This window comes from Cladosporium halotolerans (assembly GCF_011745625.1).
Source record: "Cladosporium halotolerans strain TM138-S3 chromosome Unknown Sca1, whole genome shotgun sequence".
NCBI lineage: Eukaryota > Fungi > Ascomycota > Dothideomycetes > Cladosporiales > Cladosporiaceae > Cladosporium > Cladosporium halotolerans.
In genome coordinates this window covers 1,001,649-1,025,562 of record NW_027191452.1, presented here as the reverse complement: position 1 = coordinate 1,025,562, position 23,914 = coordinate 1,001,649, and the positions used below count along the sequence as shown (strand labels likewise).

The following is a 23,914-nucleotide window of genomic DNA, read 5'->3' as shown; positions in this document are numbered from 1 at the left end:
GTGTGTTTTGAGGTCTCGTGATTCCAGTGTTCGGATATTGAATGCAGGGCGGGATTTTGTTACGACATGTCGCCTGCTTGTGAACCGTGTTGAACAGTGTCTGCTGGTAGGCTTGACCGGACGTGCGCCCAGGATAATTGCTGACTTTCCTGGGTGAGCGCCAGAGCGTAGTCTTTTCGGTTTTCCAGAGTATTTAGCTATTTTCCGTTCAATATGTCCGGCAATCTGAACGCGAGGACAATGATGAAGATGTCGTAATTCTGGTCCCCGCCAAAGTTTGGGGTTCTTAGGGTTAGGGCTGAGATACATGTTCCCAATGTTCACCCGGAACCCAGGTCGATGAGCGTGCGTTTTTGACAGCTGGGAATGTAGCATGTAGCATGTTGACCATGCAGTCTGAGTAAATTAGAACGTTATCAAATCGATGTCTAGGCTTCGTGCGGTTACGGTCTACCTAGGTACATAGCAACTATCAATCGCGACCGACCTGTTTGGGGCTTTCGCAATTTTCTGGTCTCGGAATTGGATCTCGGGCTTGAGAACCTACTATATGCCAGAAGGTGCACGAAACGTCCACTCGGAGCGCTTGCAATCACCATGTCAGCCATGGGTCTCTCTCGACGAGATATAGCCAGCCTTTCGATAGCCGAGAACAAAGGATGCGGCTGTTGGATGCCATCTCATTCACCGATGCGCTAGCGTCACAGCCTCGGCCGAATCGGGAGGTCAATGCGTATCAGCTCGCGCGCGCGTGAGCTCATACCTCACTTGACCACGAGCACGTGCTGCTACGACTCACTCCATCTCCACCCTGCTCCCCTCTTGCGATAGACGAGGGTGAGGGAAAGTGTCCTGCGACCTTTACGACCATCGTCTCTATTGCCCGGCGACATCAGATTAGAAACGCCATCATGTCGACCAAAGGCTTCGTCCCGTTCCTGGTTGCGATGATGCTGTTGACCGGCGTCTGCAACACGTTACTTACCAAGTATCAGGTACGTAGGAGCCTGAGACAAGTGAGGCGTGAATAGCCATTGACAAACTAGTGCAGGATATGCAATGTGTAGCCGACTGCGACACCTCCAAACCCAAGAACTTCGAGCAGCCCGTCCTCCAAACCCTTCAGATGTTCGTCGGCGAGAGCGGCTGCTGGCTAGTGGTACTTGGAACATACTTGGTCAAGCGCTTGACAGGAAAGGGCGGGGACAGCATAGAAGAGACGGAATACACACCAGTCCCGCGCCGAGATAGCAGCGACTTGGAGGAGGATGCGGGCTCCGACCTCGATGACGAGATAGCCCACGGCGAGCTCTCCGCTTCCCAGACGCTGGTCGACCCTACGAACTTGCCGTCGAAGCCATTTGCCGATGCGCAAGAGGAGAATATCGAGCGTATGCCCTTGAACGGATGGCGGGTGACTCTGCTCGCTCTCCCAGCCATCTGCGATATCCTTGGCACGACCCTCATGAACGCCGGCCTGCTTTTTGTCGCAGCCAGCATCTACCAAATGACCCGCGGCGCGCTTGTCCTCTTCGTCGGCCTTTTCTCCGTCATCTTCCTGCGCCGCCACCTCGGAGCCTGGAAATGGGGCTCCCTCTTCATCGTCGTCGCTGGTGTTGCCCTCGTCGGCCTCGCAGGCGCCCTCGAGAAGGCTCCCCCAACTCTCCCCGGCGACACCAGCCCTGAACCCGACATGCACGGAAACCTGATCCGCAACTACGCGCGCGCCGCCGCTGGCGCTCTTGAGGTGCACACGCCCGCCGAAACGATCCTCGGCGTGATCATGATCGCCGGCGCGCAGATCTTCACCGCCTCGCAGTTCGTGCTCGAAGAATCGATCATGGAGCGCTACAGCATGGACCCGATCCAAGTCGTTGGCTGGGAAGGCGTCTTCGGCTTCGTGGTGACGCTCGTGGGGACCGGCGTCCTGCACGCCGCCATCGGCCGCACGCCGCGCGGCAAGGGCGGCTACTTCGACGCGCGCGAGGGCTTCCACGAGATGTTCACCAACCGCACCATCGCCGTGACATCCGTGCTGATCATGATCTCCATCGGGTAAGACCCCCTCCTCTCTCCCCTCTCCCCGTCCCCATCGCCCATACCTTAGCTAACACTCCCTCCCTCCCACCAGCGGCTTCAACTTCTTCGGCCTCTCCGTGACGCGCCAAATCTCCGCCACGGCGCGCAGCACGATCGACACGTGCCGCACGCTCTTCATCTGGCTCGTCTCGCTGGGCCTGGGCTGGGAGACGTTCAAGTGGCTGCAGGTGCTGGGCTTCGCGCTGCTGGTCTGGGGCACCGCGCTGTTCAACGAGATCGTCAACCCGCCGACCGTCGAGTGGCTGAGGCGGAACCTGAGGCGGAGGCCTTGAAGGGCTGTCTGTGGTTTGGTTCCCATTGGCGTGAGGTTTGCAATTTCATTCTTGAGGTTTGCGAGCTTCGCGAGGGGCGTATATAGAGGGAAGGACATGGAATGGCATTGGATCGGATCATACCTCGGGCGTTCGGGGCGGCTGGGCATTTTCCTACTTTACTTATATCATACATCTACAATCCCGGAGCTTTCCGGCGTCGGCATATCCGAATTCTACCTTTCAAATTCCCAAGGGACTTCACGCGATCACGAGCTGGCTGGCCATGCGCGATGTCCGCTGGAACACATCCCACTTCACTGGTGGCATCGTTCAGCGGGAACCAGTACAGCACCGGACCCCGCCCAAATACAATTCCAAAGGACAGGGAGAAAGAGACATAAATCCAAAGCGTGTGTGTGTGAAAGAGAGAGCTGGCGTCATTCATTCTTATATACATCCATAGTCCCGACCAAGCCAAGCCAATACTCCTACAGTGGATAAAAAGCAAAGCAACCTCTCTCAGCGCCGAAAATTCCCAAAAAGCAAAAAACACCCTGCCATTGCCGTTATCAAAGTCGTGCAGCGCGTTAGGTTAATGGTGCCCATCTATCCGGCCCGGTTGCCCGGGCCCAGTTGTTGCGCCCAGAATGAAAAGCAAGCAAGCCAAAGAAACAGACTCCAAGCGGGAAAAACCAAAACAAAGCGGCTGAGCGACTCGAGGCTCGAGGCCGTGAAGCGATGAGCCCGAGTGCTCACGCGCGCCAAATCGTGTATCGCGTTCAGCATCCTGGGTTGGATTTCGGTACGTGGAAAAAATCATTAGGGTCCTGCGGAGGACCGGTTACGGCGGGGGGCATGCGTAGCTCAACGGCCGAAAGAGCCAGCTCTGGGAGCGGGGGCGCCGACGCCGACGCCGAGAGGGTGCGAGCTGCCCATGTTGTGCATGCCCATGTGGTTGCGCTGGTGGAAGGAGCCGATTGGCTGGAAGCCCCTGTGATATTTAGTTAGCATCGTGCAGTTCGGACACGGTGGGAGGAGGTGGGACTCACTTGGCTAGATCGATTCCCTCGTCGTCGTCGTCCTGTGCGCCGGCGCCCATTCCGGGGTAGCCGTGCTGTGGCTGTTGCTGGTATTGGTGCTGCTGCTGCTGCTGCGCGGCGTGGGGAGGTGGCGGCAACTGCTGGTAACCGGCCTGGCCGCCGCTCGGGTGCATCTCGTTCAACCCATTGTGGATGATGGGGCTGGGACGGAGGGATGGGGGCGCAGCGAGAGGGTGTGCGCTTGGCATGCCGTGGGCATAGCCGTTCGCACCTTGAGCGGGCTGCTGCGAATCCGCGGCGCCAGATTCAGATGACTCGGGGAGCTTTTCTGCTTCTTTCGTTGCTGCAGCGAGCAAGCTGAGTCCCTTGGAGCCAGAGGTGCTGGGTCGGGCGGCGGTCGGACTTTCAGCACCAGCAAAGCGACCCTCGCTGGTGGGACGGGGTGGCGAGGACGAAGGGATGATGGGGCTCTGACGGCCGGTGGGCTTCTCGTCGACGGCTGACTTTGCACCGCCCTCAGCTGACGTCGGCGACTTGATGTCGGCGGTGCTGGTAGCCTTGTCTTCGTCATACTCCATGACTTTCTTCTCATCCTCGTCACTGGCAGGTTCGATCTTGGGCTTGAGGCTCAGGAACGGCGTCTTCAGAGGGCTCATGTCGTAGGGCTTGAAGGGCGTGCTGCCAACCAGGCCTTCCATCTTCCAGAAAGGCGCGGGTGAGGAGAATTGAATGAAGTCGCTAGGTCGGCGCAAGGTGCTTGGTGGCGCGAAGCGGGCAGTCGGACGGAGCGGGAACGGGGTATCCATAGGTCCAACGCGTCCCTCGTCGTTCACGTAAAGGGCAGGTGGGGAGCCAGCAGCATTCGCAGCGGCTGTCAGTCCGTTGCGAGGAGTGGAACGGAGATAGTCGAGATTGTACGCTGCCTCCTGTCCAGCAGCGTCAATGGCATTCTCGTTGATGCCCAGGCCCATGTTGGAGCCATCCACATCCTTTCGCCTGGAGCCACGGTCAGGCGTAAAAGCTTGGTTTGGTCGTGGATACGGTGGAGGCAATGGCGGTGTTGTCTCATCATCTCTGCGCTTGACACCGTTGGCGCTACTCGGCGGGTTGCGAACAGGGTGAATCGGGCTGGAGGGAGATCCAGCTGCGCCAATCGGAACCTGCACGGCCGGACGACGGCAGCCTTTCATGCCTTGCTGAACAAATGTGTCGAACTCGGTCGGCTCAATCATCCACTTCATTCCCTTTCCAGGCTCATCAGTCCGACGGGCGATCTTGGTGAAAGCTTTGTTCAAGCTCAAGTTGTGGCGGATGCTGTTCTGCCAGCCGCCAGTGTTGAAGCGATAGAAAGCATAGTTCGCCATGATCCATTTGTAGATATTGTTGAGCGTCATCTGCTGTTCCTGTGTGGAAAGGATAGCCATGCCGATAAGCTGTGCGTACGAGTGCGGTGGCTTCAAATCCTTAGCGGTGCTGGACGAGTAATCGATGCTTTCGGTCGACTCCATGGTGATGCCGCGAGCATAGTTCGCAGACGGAGAAGACTTGGAAATAGTCCCCGTTGTGGCACGAAGAGGAGTACCGGGTGGCACGGCGGCAGGGCCACTGTGCAGTCCCGAGGCACGCTGTGAGTGTGGGTGCGTACGAGGCTGCTGTTGCTGTTGGGTGTTGTACTGAGGCGGTTGACGGTTGGCATCCTGTAGTTGTCCGCGGTGCTGAGGGTGGGCGTGCGGCGGGCGACCGTTGAGTCTCGAGTCGTCGTATCCGTCGTCATCTTCTTCGGAAGACCTTTGCGCCTGTCGGATGATCGACGCGTCCCAGACGGGGCCGTCGCCGTCGTCATTTGGAGTGGTGATGAAAGCCATTTGCGTTCCTGCGATCTCAATCACACTTCCATTCCTGAGGAACGACTTGGCGCCGCGTTTCAGCAGGTTATTATCGACACGCAATCCATTGCGGCCATTGACCACGATAAACCAGCTGCCGGAAGGTCCGTCGTACGAGATAATCGCGTGAGATCTCGACACTTGACGATCAGGTCCAAGGTCGATGTCCACGACAGTCTTGTGCGAGGGTGTGCCGGCTTGCCCGCCAACATCTTCAGCGGGCAGTCTCTCGTGAGCCTCCGGTCGACCAATGTTGACTTCCACCTTCCTAATAATGAAAGCCCAATCGCGACCGGCGATCTTACCATAGCCTGGCACATTCTCCTGACCCTCAAGAAGATCGTTCGCGAAGTCTTCTGTGGCATTGACTTGTCTGTCCGCGACCTTCAAGCTGGCGACGATCTCGAGTTCGTTGGGCAGCGCAGGCTCGGTGCCATCATCGCTGACGTCGTGAGGCTCGGTGCCTTCGGTGTCCTCCCTTTCAACATTTCGGGTATCTTTGGTTTTGCGACGCGTGTTGCGAGCGGCAGGCGCCGGAGCATCGTTGCCGCGTGTGCGTTTTCGAGAAGCGCGTGTGGGTGTTGCGATGGCCTCGGGAGTCTCTGCGTCGGAGGGCTCGTTGACTTCGGCGGCGGGAGCACCGCGGCGCGCGCGGGTCTTGCCCTTGCGACTAGATGGCGGCATCGCGTTGGCGGCGTGGGTGTGTTCGTGCGATGGAGGAGGTGTTGTTGTTGTTGGTGTTGTTTTGGTCGTGGCGTCTGACGTGGGCGAGGTCGGCGGCGTCAGGCCTCTCGTCCCAAATGCAAGGCGTGATCGCTACCAGCGAGCGACAAGGTCACGACCAGGAGGCAACGGCATATAGCGGAGGAGGGTGGCTGAGGCGATATTTGTCGCAGGCAAATGAATATAGGCAGCCTGGAGACGCTAAGAAGGTGGTGACCGTTGGAGCAAATACGGTGGACGAGCAGGTGCCGCGCGGGCGGGCGAGTCAGTGCGCAGGCCGTCGCGCGTTTCGGAGCCGGCGGGCTGGTCGAGCGGCCGGGCGGCGGCGGCGGTGAGGGCGGAGCGAGTGTTGGAGGCGGTGGTGGAGGTGGTGAGGGAGGTGAGGGAGGTGGCGGCGGTGGTGTGTGGTTGTGGGTGGTGTCGATGATGAGAAGACGCTGCCGAGCAAGCACAGCGGGCGGCAGGTAAACAACGCTGCTCGCGGCGACGGAGTGGCAGGACGCGCCTGGCGGAGCGGCGCTGCTGGCTGCCCGCTCTGGCTGCTGCTGCTCTGCTGTGTGGGCCGCGCTCCGGCTGGGGATTCCCGGGCGCTGCTGCGTGTGCCAAGCCGGCGTCAGACTTTTCGAGAAGGACGAAAACACTGCGCAGAAACCTTCGCCTGCTGACCCGGCCCCGACCAGCGGTTCGCATGCGCGTCAGCACTCCGTTCTGGTTAGCATCTGCTGTACCTACTGTCCCTCTGCTCTGCATCTGCCAACCCTTCCGCGCGAGTCTCGCCCGTAGCCGGCATCAACCGCAGCCCTCGCCGTTTGCGCCGCGCAGCTGTCGCACGAGCAGGTGCCACGCCATCGCCGGTGCATGACGTACGTAAACATGGAGTTCTAATTGAAGATCCGCCTCTTGTCGATAAGCGAGCGATGCGCTGCCATCGTGCCCGCAACGGCCAGTGCACAACGCCCCCCTTTCCCCCTGCTACTCCTCCACCGATCCTCTTACCCGCCCGTTGTTGCTCGTGCCGCGATCCACTAGAGAAGTCAACCTCGACATCACTTCATGTCACACATTCAGCTCAGCCCCGCCATGCCGAACGGCCGACGCTGGCGTGCCGCGTTCACCACCCCTTTGTTGATGGGCACCGAATTGTGTCACGGGACTGCTATGTGATGGCTCAATGGCTAAGTTGGCTTCTGTTTCAATGCGATCTTCATCGTCTCCTGATCGTGGCAGAGCTGGTAGCGCGGTAAAGCTATGCTACGACCTTGGGAGTCCAACATGGCCGAATCGGCTTCGATGATCCTCAGGAGACCTCTCGTAAGCGCTGCCGGCTTCGTCTTCTCAGCCAAAATGTCAACATCACCGTCTCTTCGGTCGTCCACCAAGTTCTGCAAACAAAACGCACACTGCTATCAATTAGAATGTCTGCGACGATACGTGGGTCTTGCACCCCAGGTATCGTAGTCGAGAATTTTCAAGAGCCCCTAGAACTGAGCCCTCGATGTGTGAGAGATAACAACAACTGCTCGTCCGCACGCTGAGCTATGTATTTGCCCGTCTCCAGGACACTTTTCGATTCACCCATCGACGTGGCCGTCGCCGCGTTTGCTGCAGCCCAGCACACTCGCATTGGCATTCGTCTAGCACATGGATTCGAAATGGCACGAGCGAAGGTCATTATGTGTGATAGTTTGCTTGCTTGTAGGTTAGCATCCCGCTATAAAGTCGCTCGCTGGTGCTGTTGCAGGCCAATCACCTGGCTCAACCGATCATCTGCTAGCTGATTCAATTCAGAACATCTACTAGCAGCAATTTCGATTACAAATCTGACCCAGCAGGCCTCTGTACCACGGCGCTGACGTTTAGCATGGCTCCAAACTGGCTCACTGGGCTCTTGCTGCTTTCTGCAACATTCCAAGTAGCTGCTCATACAATCATCAAAACCCACGTCACTACAACACAGATCACAGTTCACGGCCTCGAAGTTAGCAAAGATGTCACAGCGCCTGCCTCGATAGCCAATCGCATTGAAGCAAGGTCGTTCGATACTAGCTTGCCATACTCAATCGCGCCATCTTGGGTAAGAAAGGTCGCCATAGAAGGCGCTTCTGAATCAGGCTTCCTATGGCCTCTCGGCACATACCGTGTCCCCCTCACAGCCGGACAGGTGACGACCTTGGGAGGGACACAGTTCAGCTTGGACACATTCAGTCGCACGCTGTATGCCGCTACGCCGAACCCTTATTACGTCCCTTCCGTGTCAGATGGAGAGACCACGACATCGGGGTTTTCCCAAGCATCGAGCACTGCTCGATCTATATCGGATGCCCATGGCCAGAGCACTTCCAGGAGTGATCTCTTGGGATTATCTCAATCGTTGAGTGCTGCTGGATCTCAATTGGGCACCTCTAGTCAAAGCATTGTCAGGAGTAACGGCTTGAGCTCGTCTCTATCATCGATTACTACTCGATCTCAACCAGGGAAGTCTAACCAAGGCGTTCCCAGCAGTGATGTCTCCAGCAAGTCTGTCACCTCTGAATCAGTCTTGCATGGATCAGGCTTCGCCCCTCATACTACGCCAGGCACCTTCAATGAATCACTTCACTCCAGCCATTCTGTCTTGCCGAGCCAATGGATCAACTCATCTTCACCTGCGCCAGATAACATGCCACCGAGCATAGGAAGGTCTTCATCTCTCCGGAACAATACCAGATCGGAGCTGCGATCTCACACTGCAAGCGTTTCTGCTATGACCAGCCTAGGTGAGGACAGTCCAACAAGTTCTTCGAAAGGCACCACGGGAAACGATAGCGTGACCGGATCAGGATCTAAGACCGGCGTTGCGAGTGACGGCATAGCTGGCAGCAGTATTGACTCTACGAGAATGCCCTCTGAAGCCCATCAGAACAGCACCTGGATCTTCACGACATCCAAAGGGTCTGCCAGCGCAGGGTGGATGGAAGTGTCAGTCACAGCTTCTGAGACAAGCAAGGGGATGAGCAGGCCACCGATAACGACTAGCACCGGCGACCATCTCACACGTTCTAGTTCTCAAAACTATTCCTTTGCTGGCGAAGAAGTCACCGTAATGACAGGCCAATGGCGAGAAGCCGCCACGGGTGTTCAATGCAAGCCTCCTTGTAAGCTGACCCTCCCGCCACTGTCATTCGACAAGCCTGCAACGCTTCAATACCCTCCGGTCACGACATCTGTGTGCAAGGAACTCAATGGCGTTGTCTATACATATGCGACAACCATTTCCATTCCTTCAGCGGTTGTGACAGAGCTGGGGCTACAACCGATCGCTGTGGGATCCATGTCAAGCGGAGCTCCAGACAAGACGATGAAAGTAGCTCCGCTCTATCCGACCGACTCCTGCAATGTGGCAATGCCTTCTGGCACCGTCTGTCCAAAACAGAAGTATCCAGTCGGAAATGGTGGCATGTGTGGGCCAGATGCCATGAAGAGCTGCCCCGATATGCAATGTTGCAGTGCCAACGGCACATGGTGAGTCGAATCCATCCCTTCCCCTCGATTCCCCACTGACGCCTCGCCAGCGGCACCAACCAAGAATCCTGCGCGCTCGACAAAGGCTGCCGCAAAAGCTTCGGCTCCTGCTGGGACCTCAAAGGGCAAAGCTTCCTTCCCACCTCCGTCGTCTTCCCGCCAGCAACAACCACATCAAATTGCCCTTATGCCCTCTGGCCCGCTCCCACCGCAGGCCCCTTCATCGCCGGCTTCTCGCGCGACCACCCAGGTGGAAGGGTCTGCGGCGCCTGCGGGTTGCCTGGTCCGCCTCTTGAGTGGCGCCTCGACCTGGGCTGCCATAGTCCTCTGTGCGACATTATCGTGCCCCGTGGCGGAGGGTGCTTAGGCCCGCTGTGCGATTTGAAAATATGCTTGATTGGTTGCGGAGGTGGAGGTGGAGGAGGCGGTGGAGGGAAACCGCCCAAACCGCCTAAGCCGCCTGGTGGGAAGCCTCCGCCTGGTGGGGATGATCCCAAAGATCCTGAGGATTCGAACGAACCTAAGGATCCTGAGCATCCTGATGAAGACCCCAAGGATCCAGATGAGCCCGAAGATCCAGAAGACCCGGAAGATCCAAAGCGCCCTACTCCCGAACCCTCCCATAGGCCAAAACCGACGTTTCTCGAAGAGTCAGAACATCCGAAGCCCACGGGATCTGTACCCTTCCTGTCCGATTCACCAACTGCCTCTGAGAGTTCAAAAAGCGAATGCGAGACCCGGACTGTGACAGATGTCACTGCTTTGTGCAACATCTTCACGCAATTCGGCATGATGGGAAACAAATCCACCATGCCGCTGGCCCGGACGACGTGCACCAGCACGAAGAAGCATACCACAAAAGGCTGCGATGTCATGGCTACCACTACAACGGATTATGACAGCTGCTCAGCTACTGCGACGGCGACCGAGCTCACCAAATACTGTACGCTGTCTGTCTCTGGCGGGTCGACGTTCACACCGTGTACGAAGACCGTCAGCTCGGTCGTCAAAGGCTGTGCAGTCCTCGCGAGTACGACGTCGATTGTAGATGAGGCATGCCAGGCTATGGTCACTATCTCGCCGGGAGATCCGCAAGGCGAGTTTGGCACACTGCCACCCGAGAAGCCCAAGAACGAGACCTGTCCAGGGGCAGAAGTCAGTGTGCTTGACGACCAGGGCCGGGATGGGAAACTGGATAACGGGACCTGTCCGCTTTTCAGCGGCACAACGCCTTCGATCGATGATGATCAAGGGAGCTCTGAACAGCAGGCCTGCAAATCACGGAATGGCACCATGCCTGATGATAATGCCACGCTGTCGTGCCCTGCGTCGAACGCGACGCTGATTCAAGGACCAGATGGCGCCGAGGATGGTGCCGTGCGCGCCGAGTCCTGCCCGTTGAACAACACATTGATTCAAGGCGATGAGTCTCTGGGTGCCCTGGAGAATGCAACTATGACCGTGCCTTCTTGCGGGTTTCGTGGCGCAAATCTGACTGCAAATTTGATTAACGATCTGGAGAACCTCGGCCAAGGCGAGGAAGGCGATTTTGGGGGTTCCTGTCCCATTGGCACCAACATCACCATGCAGATTGACGACAACCAGGGCGAGAACGGGATCAGACCCTCTTCGCGACGTAATACCACGAAAGCTGGTTCGACCCATTCGCAGGGCAACATGACCTCGAGCACACATTCGCGAACCTCTTCGCCTTCCGGCATGCCGCACTCGCGAAACCACTCGTTGACCGTAGCGTCTTCTAGCGGCACCTCGACGACCTCTGAAGACCGCCGTGCCCACTGCATGCTACCTATGAGCGCCGGTCTGGGGAAGTGTACTATTGTGGTTCCCGAAGTACCCTTCAGCCGGAAAACAACACACCCTCCCACATCCAACTCACTTCCGCCTACCACCACCAGCTCGGAACCAATGGACGATTTCATCGATCCCGCAAAATCACTGCTGACGCAGATCGACCTCCCCGAGCCCTCGCAGCACGGCGACGACTTCATGGACCCCGCGAGATCACTGAAAGACGAAGCTTCGGCCGCGCAGTCGGCCAGGCTTAAAAGGCGTAGCAGCCCTCCTGACGTCCGGTGGTCTTGCTCCTGCGAGTCTCAGAAGGAGTCTCAAGCTGTCTGGGCTACTACCATCTGCGGCACGACCGCGTGTCCGAATGGCGGCACGTCATTCGAGTCACACGCGCCGAGACCGACCAGCTCTGCCCAAGACACTCATGGCTCCGACCTCACGACTGAACAGCCAAAACCCGTCCTGGCCACCTGCAAATGCCCAGTGCCCGTGAACACCGACCTCGGGCCCTGCACTCTGATCCAAAACCGCAAAGACGGGGAAAAGGGCGTCAAAGCCGACGCGTGCCGGTGCTTCAGGGCCGCCGGCGGGCAGCTGGTGTTCCCGGCTCGAGAAGTCTGCGGGCAAGCAGTCTGCCCGAACCAGGCGCCTGCGACTACTCTCACGATGCCTGAGAATTGTCCGGAGTCCGCCCGCGTTGAGCCTCGTGCCGTGTCTGGCCCGCCTTATCACTATCCGGTTAAGGCTGGCGGCTTGGGTGGAATGCGCGATGTAGACGAGCCACTGATCACATCTGAGGCCCTGCCGGGATCCGCGACGCCAGGTGTGATTCCTAGAGGTGTGGCTGCACCTACCAATGTAGCTTGAAAGGGATGAGACGTGGACTGAGGGATTGTGCTGGAAGGTAGGTGGTTCATGCAGATACGTAGTGGGATCTCGTGTAGAATGGCGTTCCAAGCAGGCCCTGTGCAGGCAAGAGGCATGCGAAGCTGCAGTCTTGGTCCTTGATCGGTTGTGGAGCTTAGATGCCGGGACCAGTTCCTAGAATTTTTACATGAACAGCCACGTTATCCAGAGGCATTCGAATTGCTGTTTTATATCCTTCTTGTGGCATCATTCAGCTCGGGCGGTTGACATTGGTCACGATACGCATCGATGAGAGACTATCAGTAAGTTTTCTCTCTGCGAGCTCAAAGCTACTCTCAAAGCTACTGTAAGCGACATCAAGCGACAGAAGTATCCCTTGGCCATTGAGATGCGTGTAAAGGCAAATCCCCATAAATATGTGTATCGGAGTTTCCTGATAGTCACCACCATTGCGATTGTGATCTCGGAACAGATCTGTTCAACTGACTCTGCCGTCTGGTCTGTTTATTCCCACTGTAAATCATCTAGAAACTCGTGAGAGCCTTGACTCTCTGCTCCATCGCAAATCTCGTGGTCTTCGCATCCTTGGCAATGCTCTCGAAGGCATGAGGCATGCCAGGATACAAGTGGAAGGTCACGTCCACGCCGGCCAGCCCGAGCTTCCGCACGTACTCAAGGTCCTCGTCGCGGAACAAGTCCAGCTGCCCCACGTCCACGTACGTAGGTGGTAGGCCGATCGCCTCTTCGACTGTCATGCGTGCGGGCGCGTGGATGGCAGGCACATCAGGGCCTCCCGCTGCATCGCCGAGCATAGCCTGCCAGCCGGTGATGTTGTCGTTGACGTCCCACATGAGATACGGGGCTGTGTTCCGATCGATGGTTTGAGTACGGTCGTCCAGCATCGGGTAGACGAGAACCTGCTTGCATATTGCCGGACCGCCCTTGGCTTTGGCGTAGTGCGTGAGCGAAGCGGCCAGTCCGCCGCCTGCAGACTCGCCCATGACCGCGATGCGGCTGGTGTCGACGCCCAGCTCGTCCGCATGCGCGACAAGGAACTCGAGGCCGGCGTAGCAGTCCTTCATCGGAACAGGGGCTTTCACTTCGGGTGCGAGGCGGTAATCGACGCTCAGCATGGGCACGCCTGTCTGCGCGACGTAGACTTTAGGGAAGGCGTCGAGTATCTCCACGGACAGCCCAATCATGCCGCCACCGTGGATGTGCAGGATCGCAGGGCCCTTGGAGGATGCATCGGAGCCGGCTTTGAAGTACCACCGCAGCAGGATCTCGTAGCCGTCCTCGGCTTTCGCTCTGAAGTCCTTTGTCTGCACGCTCGGGGTGACTGGGAAGCTGGAGGCGAGGCCGTCGAAAATCGCGTTCTGCCTTTGCCGCCTTGCCGCGACATCACCGACCTACAACCTGGTCAGGGACAGGACCGTGTACAAGGGTTCCTACTTCATCATACAGGCAACGGGGCCGGACGGCCGTTTGGGAAAGCTGCGGCGAGCGCGGCTGCAACATCTGGATCGAGTGTGAAAGGCATCGCGAGTATCTTATCGCTCGGGTTGTCGAGGAACGCTGGATTCTATACAGTAGACAGATGCCTGTGCTTTATCAGCTGGGACATTCGACTCCACCTGTAGGTACACAGGCCAGAATCCCGCGCCGAGGCAGCACGCGACGAGGTGTTCTAGAGCTCGCTCATCACGAGCGACGCCACATTTCCCAGGCCATACATACAATCTTCCGTACGCCCTGCGGCCGTAAAATATGCCTAAGCAGCACTAACGGGTGAGCGCCAACTATATCTTGAATCCTTCCGGAAGGCAGTGTGGGAAGCTTCCGGGGCGGGGTGGATGCCGAACCAAGAGTTGGGTTTATGCGATTTATGCATCTGAGCGCTGTGTTTTATTCAAATGCTACAGTACCCCACGGGCATTACATCGTTTACGCGCCAGTCGTCATACGCGGCAAGGAATGAGTCCGACCCGACGTTTCCTGGGCCATTTAACCGACGGATTGTGAGAACCGAGATCGACAAGCGAGACGGGTCGGCTGCTCCACATGCAACTCTGGGGGTTGGGGATACGAGCTCCACTGTATGTCCAAGTGTTGCTAGGACAGATAGAGGCTCTGTGTGTCGGATGATGTCGACTTTGAGATCCCTTCTATCGCACGCAGCCGGCGTGGTCGGTGCACCTAAGAGTCTGCAGGGTCGACGACTTGACTACGACGACTACGCGGCTCGACTTCAGCTTTGAACGGGAGCACTGATTTGACAATGTCGTCTAGGAAGTCTTGAACTCATTTATATTTGCTACTGTACAGTCATCACACCATCAATGCTCGATCAATTTCAATCGACTTGCTTCTCGTTGCCGTTAGGCTCGTAGGCGTCCAGCTCGTTCATCTTCGCCTCCTGGGCGTCGTAGTGGTGGAAGATGCCATAGAAGATCACACCAGTCAGGGCCGCAGCGATGCAGACGCCAGTGTACATCCACATGATGGCGGGATCGCCAGTGGCGGGAACGAGAGCCTCGCTGATGGCGGAGCCAATGGCGGAGGTGAAGAGGTAGAGAGATTGCACGAAGGACTTCATGCTGGGCGGGGCCTTGGTGTAGGCGTATTCGAGACCAGTCACTGCGTCGAAGTCAGTACATGCGCTCGAGAGGCAAGTTCTCTGTGGGACTTACCAGAAATGAAGATTTCAGCCAGGCCGATAAAGACGTATGCAGGCGTCTGTACGGCGATGTGAACATGGTTGGGCAACGAGCTGGTTCCGTCCATGCCAGCAGGGCAGTTGCCAGGCGATCCGTAGCAGGGTCCAGCGCTGTAGATGATGTGCTGCACGATCGCAGCGTACATCAGACAGAGAGAAGCCAGGAAGAAACCGATGGTAATGCGCGCGATGGGCTTGAGCTCGATCTTCATCTTGCGCAGGATCGGGTAGACGACACGGTCCAGAATGGGAATGAAAACGATGATAGAGATGGCTGCGAGATTGTAAGCAATGCAAGTCAACCAGGCGATGGCTGATTTAACTCACGATCAAAGTTTTGCATCAAGTCGTTCGGCATGCCATGTCCCTCCATTTGACCAGCCTGAGAGACAAAGTTGGAAGAGAATTGAGAGTAGCAAACCCAGAAGATAGGGTAGACTGTTTGACTCCGTCAGCATACAAATTCAACCCGACATTCGGCATTTAAGACAACTCACAAGCAAACACTTTGCATGCACGCAGAGCTCTCTTCAGCTCTTCCACAAAGTGATCGTTCCAAGGGACGGGCTTCACCTTGCCGTTGGCCTCGCGCCAAGATGGCTTAGCAGCGTTGGTGTCACGAGCCACAATCATGAGACCGATAGCCTTGAAAGCGTCGGTAATGACTGAGCCCTGAGGAGGCCTGACGATATAGTATTTCTTGGAAAGGACCAAAACGACCACACCGATGCAGAACATGCAGAAGCACATGAGGTATGCAGTCCAGAAACCCTCGTACTGCTCCATGAACGGCGTGGCGAGAAGAGACAGGCAGCCGACGTTGATGCAAGCATAGAACATCATGTAGATCCTCTGGAAAGTGATCGCGGGATCGATGATGACGCGCTCGCCGGTCTTCGCAATTGTAGTGATCGCCATTTTCTTACGGGTGTACTGATCGGCAATGAGCGGTGCAATGTTGGACTTGATGCCACCGGTTCCGAATCCGATGACGATGATGGCGGCGACATATCCACCGAGCGCAGCGCCATGCTCGATGGCGACCGGCAGAGAAGTTGTCCAAAGGATGATCAGTCCAACCCAGTAGATACCGGCGAAAACCAAGATCGTGTTGTACTTTCCAAGGTACTGATCGGCAATGATGGCACCGAGAATAGGCGTGATGTAGCAGAAGAATTGGAAGAAGGTGTTGAGACCCGTGGCACCGGCGTGGCCGAGACCAAGGCCACGAGGCCCATCGCGTCCGTCAGGGTGGTGGCTAATGTAGTTCTGGAACAGACCTTGGCAGCCGTAGTCTATGCTACTAGTTAGTGGGAGATTCCTCCAATGAGATGGAAAGGAAGCCTACAGGTAAAACGTTCGCACAACTCGACGACTGCAATCAAGTAGGCCGAAGCAGGGAACTTGTCGCCTATCCGACGCAGAGTCTTCTTTTCGTGCTCAGACGGCTCCTCACCATCAATAGCAGATCCAGCCTCCGTGTCCTCGAATGCGCCCTTCTCGACAACAGGCAAAGGAGCTCCAGTGGCATCTTCCGGCTGTTGCTTCTTCTCGTCCACAGAGGGGGCGCGTTGCTGGATGGAAGCGTGCAGCTCTGCTGCGGTATCCTCGTGGTTCTGCGCCATGTTGCTCAATGTGGACCTCGAAGAAAGAGGAAGAGCGGAGGTGCAGTGCGTGCAGGAGAGCGGTAGAACAACAGCAACAAGAGAAGGAGGATGACTGGGCGGCAACCGTACTTACATTTCTATTACTCTCCCCCCGCGCTCCCGGAGTCGAGCGAGGCCGCCGACGACCTGCCTCCCTCGGTAACCGATGTGCCCTCCGCTGCCGTTATCTGTGCCCTGTGGTCGGAGACCACGCGAATGTGGGCTGGTCTCCACAGGCTAGAGCAGCGGTGCGAGGGTCGGCCGTGTGAACCACGAATCATGAGGCTCTGCAGACGAGATAATCTGCAAATTTTAGGTTTAGAGTGCCATGCATCTAGAAGGGCTAAGCATCACCCGATGCAACGCCGCATCGCGCCACGTCCCTGGCGAGCCTGGTTAAGCTTGTCGCGCACAGTGTGACAAGGCCGCCTACCGGCTTGGCTGACCTTGACAAAGTCTTGAATATTGCTTGCCCTGCTCATGTTCACTGCGCACACCACGGATGCTCGGCAGCACTGCTTGACGAGTCTGCTCGTATTGAGTGAAACATACAGCCTTACAGTGTCCGCGGGCAGAGCTCGTCTGGCCGTGTGAGACCCTGTTCTTCGCGGAGGGACTGCCCATTTTCGGTGATGGCCGACGGGTGCGTGCCCGGGCGCTACGGAAAACCGCCTTCCAACCACACATGTTCGAGACGGCGGCCCACCGGGCGAAACACGGTCCATTTCGCTCCGAGGCTTCGGTCTCAGGGTCGAGAAAATGTCGCCTCTTGATAGAAGGGTGGTATAATCGTGTAATTTTGCGGCGTCACGTTGCCGCCGGTTCGCGCGACGCGCCTAATTCACTGCCGAAGCCGGCGAGTCGCCACCTGATTCCAAAGCGCATTGATGCTACACAATCGCAGGCATCCCGCATTCTCCGCAGTTCCACGATTTTGCGCACAATCAAGGATGAGTGCAACTTCGCTGGTCTACTGCTCAAGATGAGGTATCTGGATGTTCGCATCGTCCATAGTCTCCGGATGGAAAATCAATCTTCAACGCGTAGAGGCGAGGATATCTCGTCATTGACTGTTCCGTATCGTGACCGAGAGGCAAGTAAGGTTCGTGGACGCAGCCTCGAGATGTCCTTCAAAGGCTACGGGCGGGCTTTAATGATAGCTCAGCCCGAACCTAGGGTATATCGGATGGGCACTCGAGCCCTACCACCAGCTTCTCTAGACTTACAATCAGAAGTGATTGCCATTGAGGAGCGAAGCAAAACGCTCGTTGCCAGGCACAATCACACCTACCTTCCCCGTCCTCATCATCGAAGTGGTGCCCCGGTGGAAGCAGCAAGCATTGCAATCGTACGTGTCTCGAAACCAATATTGGACGGACAAAAGCTCTGGTAAAACCAGTAAAAGGCGCGCCACGTTCGAATTTGCGTGTATTCAAGGCATCTCTGCGTTCTGGTGATCCGACACATCATCAGTACTTTTGATAACAAAAGAAGGTACAACAGCGTGGCCGGGCGTGGCTGATCTCCAGCTGTGGCGCTGCCCAAGTTCTTGACCGTGCTGATACGTACTGAGCTGTGCCTGGTCCTGCGCCAGCACAAGAAACGCCCGCTTCGGCGGGGTCTGGAAACTACAGGCACTGCTCGTCAACAAACACCGCCTAAAACGCTCGACTTCCTCTCTGCTGCACCCAGACAAATTACCACAGCCCAGTATCTTCTGGTAGACTTCAAGCGACGACAAAGAGAATCTCCGTCATCAAAGCTCCCGCAAAAGCGAGGAATCTCAGGCGCATACCTCAACATGGGCGAGTCAAGGTATTGATGCAGCCGCATCTCCTCGATTAGATAGATCCAAATTGACGCTTTTCGAATTTCAGACAGGAGCTTCTGGCTTGGCTTAACGGGCTGCTGCAGCTCAACTTGACCAAAGTCGAACAGTGTGGTACTGGGTAAGCGATGCCTTTCACCCTGCTGTAGGAGCAACCTGCTAACAAGGCGTCTCCCGCAGGTCCGCCCTCTGCCAAATTTACGACAGCATCTTTCTAGATGTTCCCATGAGCCGTGTCAAGTTCAACGCGACCAGCGAATACCAGTACCTCGAAAACTTCAAAATCCTCTCCAATGTCTTTCGCAAACATGCCGTCGACCGCCCCCTCCCGACCGAATCTCTGGTGAAGTGTAAGATGCAGGACAACCTCGAATTTCTGCAGTGGACCAAGAGATATTGGGACCAGTATTACCCGGGCGGTGACTACGATGCCGTTGGCCGGCGAAAGGGTGCTGCCGCCGCAGCACCCCCAAGCATGGGATCTGCTAGGGCATCAACTACAACTAGCGCGGCGCGCAGGCCGGCTGCGTCTGCTGCCGCACCTAGAACCGCAAGCCGTCAGGCTGGCGCTGGTGGTGCTGCAAGTGCGGCTCTCCAGGCAAAGAACACAGAGTTGATGGAGACAGTACAAGGGCTTGAGCGCGAACGCGATTTCTACTTCAGCAAGCTGAGAGACATCGAGCTGCTCATTCAGCAAGCTATGGAAGCGGATCCGTCGCTCGAGGAGGATGAGGGCAGCTTGCTCAAGCAAATCCAAACCATCCTCTACTCGACCGAGGTAAGTCAGGCTTTTGAGGCACTCTAGGCACTGACAAGATTACGGCGCACTGACATTCCTTCACAGGAGGGCTTTGAGATCCCCCAGGATGCCGACGGAGAGTTTGCAGGGGAAGAGGAGACTTTTTAGTTGCATCGATGACATGCACCTGCGCACACATGCAGACGTATGAGTTGGGTTCGTGTGCATAGCTCGAGGATTTGCGCAAGGGCGGTGGCATTGGCATTGGCATTGACAGGTTGAGGGGGCAGGAGTAGAGATACCACTAGAGCCTGCGGCTCCATTTCTTTCTCCTTCAAGTTGCTATACATAACGTGAAATGTAGAGCGGAAGACTTTGACGAACACAATAGCTATGCACATGCCATCTCTCAAGCCTCCATTTTTGACTGCGGCATAGTCCTCATTATTGTTCTATCAGGGGGTCTCAGAAAGCACGCAAGCGTGTGGGGCCAATGAGGACGCAGCTTTCAGCACGACGTTTCGGATTCGAGGTGACAGCTTGCGGCCGGAAGCTTGCGGCCGGAATTCACTCGACCATTCAAATTTAAATACGACCGATCACCACTCCTTTTTCAAGTTCATTACAAGCCTGCAATCGGCACCGTCACTCACTTCACTGCATCTTATCTCACCCTTTTCTTTGCTGTTGATAGCCACGACGGAAGACCGAGGAATCCGCGCGCATAAACCGAGGTCCGCCAGGGGGATATGGCTGCCAACGGCAGTCTTCGTCAACGAAATGGCAAAGCGCCCGAGCCCACGACTGGCAATCTCAAATCAAACAAGCAAAATGCTGCACTCTCCCAAACCGAAGACAGTAAATCCAGCGGAAGCCTTGTGAATCTGGTCATCTGCGTTTCGGGAATTTATGCCGCTTTCTTGACTTGGGGTGTTCTTCAAGAAAGAATCACGACGACAAACTATGGCACCGAGGCAAATCCCGAAGTTTTCAGATTTCCTGTGGTCGTGAACACCATTCAGTCATTATTCGCGGCGATTCTGGGATGGCTCTACACCGCGAAGACCCGGACGTCACCGTCGGACAAGCCTATCTTCCCTTCAAAGAAGATCTTCTGGCCTTTGGCGCTTGTCTCTTTGACATCGTCCCTCTCCTCGCCGTTTGGATATGCCAGCTTGGCTCACGTCGACTACATTACATTTATCCTTGCCAAATCCTGCAAGCTTCTACCGGTCATGTTCCTTCATGTCACTCTGTACCGACGCAAGTACCCCTTCTACAAATACGCCGTGGTCGCGCTAGTGACAGCTGGCGTGGCAATCTTCACTTTGCATCAACCAGCGGGTTCAAAGAAGAAGGGCAGTCAGAGCGGTAACTCGACCTACGGATTGATGCTGCTCGGTATCAACCTCCTCTTTGATGGCCTCACGAACTCAACCCAGGATGACATCAATGCGACTTTCAAGCCTTACTCTGGTCAGCAGATGATGTGCGCTTTGAACTCCATGCAGACGCTTTTCACTTCTGCTTTCCTTTTGCTTTCGCCATACATTGCACAGACGGGTCTGGGCTCCTACGTGGGCATGGGCAACAATGCCGGCGAGCTCTACGGCGCTATTGCCTTCTATCAAAGGCACCCTACCATTCTCTACGATGTTCTCGGCTTCGCAGTCTGTGGAGCTGTCGGTCAACTCTTCATTTGTGAGTCCCCCTCTTGCTCATGTGCCATGCTATCTAGCTTGACTAATCCCTGCTCGACAGTCTACACCCTGTCAATTTTCGGATCTTTATTCTTAGTGACTGTCACTGTGACCAGGAAAATGTTGACCATGATTATCTCGGTCCTCTGGTTTGGGCACAGCCTTAGCGGAATGCAATGGGTTGGTGTGGCATGTGTCTTTGGTGGAATTGGGATTGAGGCAGAGTTGGGCAAGCGCGAGAAGGCGGCCAAGGAGAGAGCTCGGAAATTGGAGGCTGAGAAGCGAGGTGCGTAGTGCTTGAATGTACGCGAGACAGCGCCCTGCCAGCTCTGCCGAATTCGCCATTGTATAGGTCACGTAGCAGGGGTTCAAGAGGCAAGGTCTGATCCCACACTTTGAAGCATTTGTGTAATTAATTACAATGCGGTCAATGAGACCCTATTGATTGTTTCTAGAGAAAATGTGTCAGGAATGCTTGGAAACATCTTTTAAATGTCTTCTGGATCTACCAAATATAATAGCGCGCTACCTTCGCCATTTGCGAAGCTTAACATTGATTTCCAGTAGAGAGCCGTTGTTCCTGCAAACTTCCGGATGGTGGTAGCTGCACGCAACGAACCTGGCGAACACGAAATTTTTTCGTCCAAGAACGAACGCTCACTGCATGCCACTGCAGACGGTCGCACACTCCTCTCAGCAAACGAGATGGACCAATGAAGTGAAAGACGAAAAGCAGAGCTGCAAGTCAAGCGCATACATAGCGCGCGCTGACCGGCGGCACGCCACACGCGCTCCCCAGTCGCTTGTGCGCAGGCTGGAATCGAATCCCTGCATTTCACCGTCAGCCCAAGCAAGCTATCTTTCCATCCAGACGCAAACGACGCCGTCTGCGTCTGGTTGTTCATTTCTGTTCTTCCTTTAACTTTCGGCCGCCAAAGCCTGCTCGCGGGCCGCCATCCACCATCAAAATGAACGGGCATCAGGGTTCTGCTCCCACCGCAGACTATCTGGAACGCTTCGAAGCATTCCGCCAGTCTGATAGAGAACGCGAGGCCTTCGTGGCGGATCTTGTCCAGAAGTACCAAGAGCTGCAAGTCCTCTACCAGGAGAAGTGTGGCGACTTCGAGAACGAGGTCGAGTCTCGTCGTATTTGGTACAATGCTGCTAAAGTCAAAGAGAATGAGCTTTTGGCAATGCGCCAGGAGTCGGCAAGCTACGCATCAGCTCGAACAGCACGTCTTCCAGGCTGACCTCTCCATCTAGGGAAGTAATCCATTCGCAATGGTACTGCTGGATGGCGACGGCGCGATAGTAAGCCTCTCGCCATCACGTCCGTTCACGAGAAATTCTGACCGCAAGAGTAGTTCGAAAATTATCTCTATGCCCAAGGAAAGGATGGAGGCGCCGAAGCTGCGTCTCAGCTACACGCGGAGCTCAAGAATCAGCTAAAGCAGATGTACCCAGAATCATCGGCGTCGGACTGGAACATCGTTGTCAACATTGTGCTCAACCTTCAAGGCCTAGGAACGAAACTCCAAGCTTGCGGCATCATTAATAACCCCAACGAGCTCCAAGCTTTTGGACGAGCCTTCGGCCTGACCCATCCCCTCTTCAACTTCATAGACGTCGGCAGTGGCAAAGAGCGCGCCGACCACAAAATCCGCGAGACTCTCCGTCTGTTTCTACCGATGCCTCAGTGCAAGCATATCTTCTTCGGGCCTTGCCACGATAACGGCTATCTCCCGGTTCTAGAGCCCTTCAAGCGCGACCGGACGACATCGTCTCGCATCACACTCGTCGAAACGACTCCTGCGGAACCAGGCTTTGTCGCACTAGGATTCAACCGGGTCAAATTTCCGCGAGTATTTCGCGACACCAACCTACCCTTCAGGCAAAGCTCCACTCCTGCGTTCTCGCCACCGGCAGTGTCTCTGCCAGTCCGCACGAATACCAACAAGCAGAACGCAGCTTCCGCTTATGTCCCACCGAGCACTGGAGGCACTATGAATTCCTCGAAACCTACTAGTCCTGCTCCTTCTACGGACGCCAGCACCTGGGCTACTGTTGGTAAAGGCACTGGACCGAAAAATATCGATATTGCACCAAAGAAGGCTACGACTCGTCGCCACGTTGTCCTCAACGTCGACGATGAGAGACTCGACCCCCCGCTTCCGCGGCCAGATCCCGGGGCGGAGAAGCGTTACCTCACTCGCATTAAAGAGCAAGGCAAATGTTGTAACAGCTATCACCTTACAGGCCAGTGTGCGTCTGGCGAGTACTGCGATTATATTCACGGCGAGCGGCTGAGTCCTGGTGAGTTTCTCGTGTTGAAGCACAAGGCCCGTTCCATCACCTGCCCAGCCAAATATACGTGCCGCGAGGTCGATTGCACCTTTGGGCATCACTGCAAGTTTGGCGGCAAGGGTTGCTTCGCGGACAATTGCTGGTTCAGCGACACTCATTACATGGACCTGGTAAGTCACTGTGTCAATTGTGTTCCTTGCTTTGCGCTATAGCATCAATGAGCTGACTTTTGTGTAGGAGCCAGCCAAGCGTGTCTACGAAGATGGGACCGAGGAGTGGCTCATGTCATATCTCGAGAAGTCGCGCAAATGACGAAAGAGCGTGTGGAGGTGTCGTGCGTGAATTTGCGTCAAAGTCTCGGTTGTCAGTGGGTTCGGGAGGTGTTGGTGTATATTTTATATTGCTGCAGACGTGGAGCAATGGCTCGCAGCAGCAGCCAGCCTCATGCCCTGTAGACACGGCCAGTGAAACAGACTGATAGACAATAATAGAATCGAAACCATATCAAGTAGTTATCCGAGTATGGCTCATGCCATCTTGTGATCAAGTGAGAGACTGCATAGACGACGCGACTACTGAGCCCTCGACCGCAGCTCGACAGCTATAGGAGAAGCTACCTCGAAATGGCGGAGGATCGGGAAAGCCATGGAAAAGCGTGGTGTGAATCTCCCTGCCAAGTGTGCTGGTAGTCCAACTGCTTGTGGCGAAGAAGAAACTCGCTGTGAGCGTAAGAGGTCGGGAGCTCCACCAGGATGCGCGGTACGGACGGTTGGTCGTCTACAAGGTCCAGTATATGTT

The 23,914-nt window shown here is 56.0% G+C and overlaps 8 protein-coding genes across 8 annotated transcripts; 5 read left to right on the top strand and 3 right to left on the bottom strand.

The window, feature by feature from the left end:
- The first annotated feature begins 766 nt into the window (after positions 1–766).
- On the top strand, positions 767–2,864 carry WHR41_00372 (uncharacterized protein). The gene is made up of 3 exons (XM_069368978.1): positions 767–995; positions 1,052–2,055; positions 2,132–2,864. The coding sequence occupies exons 1-3, from the start codon at positions 912–914 to the stop codon at positions 2,370–2,372; spliced, it is 1,329 nt and encodes a 442-aa protein (XP_069234008.1). The 5' UTR covers positions 767–911; the 3' UTR covers positions 2,373–2,864.
- WHR41_00371 (uncharacterized protein) lies at positions 2,766–6,488 on the bottom strand. Its single transcript, XM_069368977.1, has 2 exons — positions 3,404–6,488; positions 2,766–3,345 (listed from the first exon to the last, which is right to left on the bottom strand). Exons 1-2 carry the CDS (start codon positions 5,962–5,964, stop codon positions 3,219–3,221), a joined length of 2,688 nt encoding a protein of 895 aa, XP_069234007.1. The 5' UTR covers positions 5,965–6,488; the 3' UTR covers positions 2,766–3,218.
- Positions 6,489–9,340: 2,852 nt separating this feature from the next.
- WHR41_00370 (uncharacterized protein) lies at positions 9,341–12,183 on the top strand (the record flags this gene model as incomplete). The annotated part of the gene is made up of 2 exons (XM_069368976.1): positions 9,341–9,504; positions 9,555–12,183. 2 exons carry the CDS (start codon positions 9,341–9,343, stop codon positions 12,181–12,183), a joined length of 2,793 nt encoding a protein of 930 aa, XP_069234006.1.
- A 524-nt stretch (positions 12,184–12,707) lies between these two features.
- WHR41_00369 (uncharacterized protein) lies at positions 12,708–14,001 on the bottom strand (the record flags this gene model as incomplete). The annotated part of the gene is made up of 2 exons (XM_069368975.1): positions 13,646–14,001; positions 12,708–13,592 (listed from the first exon to the last, which is right to left on the bottom strand). Exons 1-2 carry the CDS (start codon positions 13,721–13,723, stop codon positions 12,708–12,710), a joined length of 963 nt encoding a protein of 320 aa, XP_069233948.1. The 5' UTR covers positions 13,724–14,001.
- A 453-nt stretch (positions 14,002–14,454) lies between these two features.
- Positions 14,455–16,698, bottom strand: WHR41_00368 (uncharacterized protein). The gene is made up of 5 exons (XM_069368974.1): positions 16,248–16,698; positions 15,397–16,194; positions 15,227–15,337; positions 14,874–15,173; positions 14,455–14,820 (listed from the first exon to the last, which is right to left on the bottom strand). Exons 1-5 carry the CDS (start codon positions 16,522–16,524, stop codon positions 14,537–14,539), a joined length of 1,770 nt encoding a protein of 589 aa, XP_069234253.1. The 5' UTR covers positions 16,525–16,698; the 3' UTR covers positions 14,455–14,536.
- Positions 16,699–18,175: 1,477 nt separating this feature from the next.
- On the top strand, positions 18,176–19,525 carry WHR41_00367 (uncharacterized protein). Its single transcript, XM_069368973.1, has 4 exons — positions 18,176–18,360; positions 18,423–18,494; positions 18,554–19,151; positions 19,218–19,525. The coding sequence occupies exons 1-4, from the start codon at positions 18,347–18,349 to the stop codon at positions 19,278–19,280; spliced, it is 747 nt and encodes a 248-aa protein (XP_069233939.1). The 5' UTR covers positions 18,176–18,346; the 3' UTR covers positions 19,281–19,525.
- Positions 19,526–19,694: 169 nt separating this feature from the next.
- WHR41_00366 (uncharacterized protein) lies at positions 19,695–21,305 on the top strand. Its single transcript, XM_069368972.1, has 2 exons — positions 19,695–20,813; positions 20,874–21,305. Exons 1-2 carry the CDS (start codon positions 19,862–19,864, stop codon positions 21,104–21,106), a joined length of 1,185 nt encoding a protein of 394 aa, XP_069233940.1. The 5' UTR covers positions 19,695–19,861; the 3' UTR covers positions 21,107–21,305.
- A 475-nt stretch (positions 21,306–21,780) lies between these two features.
- On the top strand, positions 21,781–23,639 carry WHR41_00365 (uncharacterized protein; the record flags this gene model as incomplete). Its single annotated transcript, XM_069368971.1, has 4 exons — positions 21,781–22,020; positions 22,076–22,123; positions 22,177–23,286; positions 23,354–23,639. The coding sequence occupies 4 exons, from the start codon at positions 21,781–21,783 to the stop codon at positions 23,426–23,428; spliced, it is 1,473 nt and encodes a 490-aa protein (XP_069233941.1). The 3' UTR covers positions 23,429–23,639.
- Between the last annotated feature and the right edge of the window lie 275 nt (positions 23,640–23,914).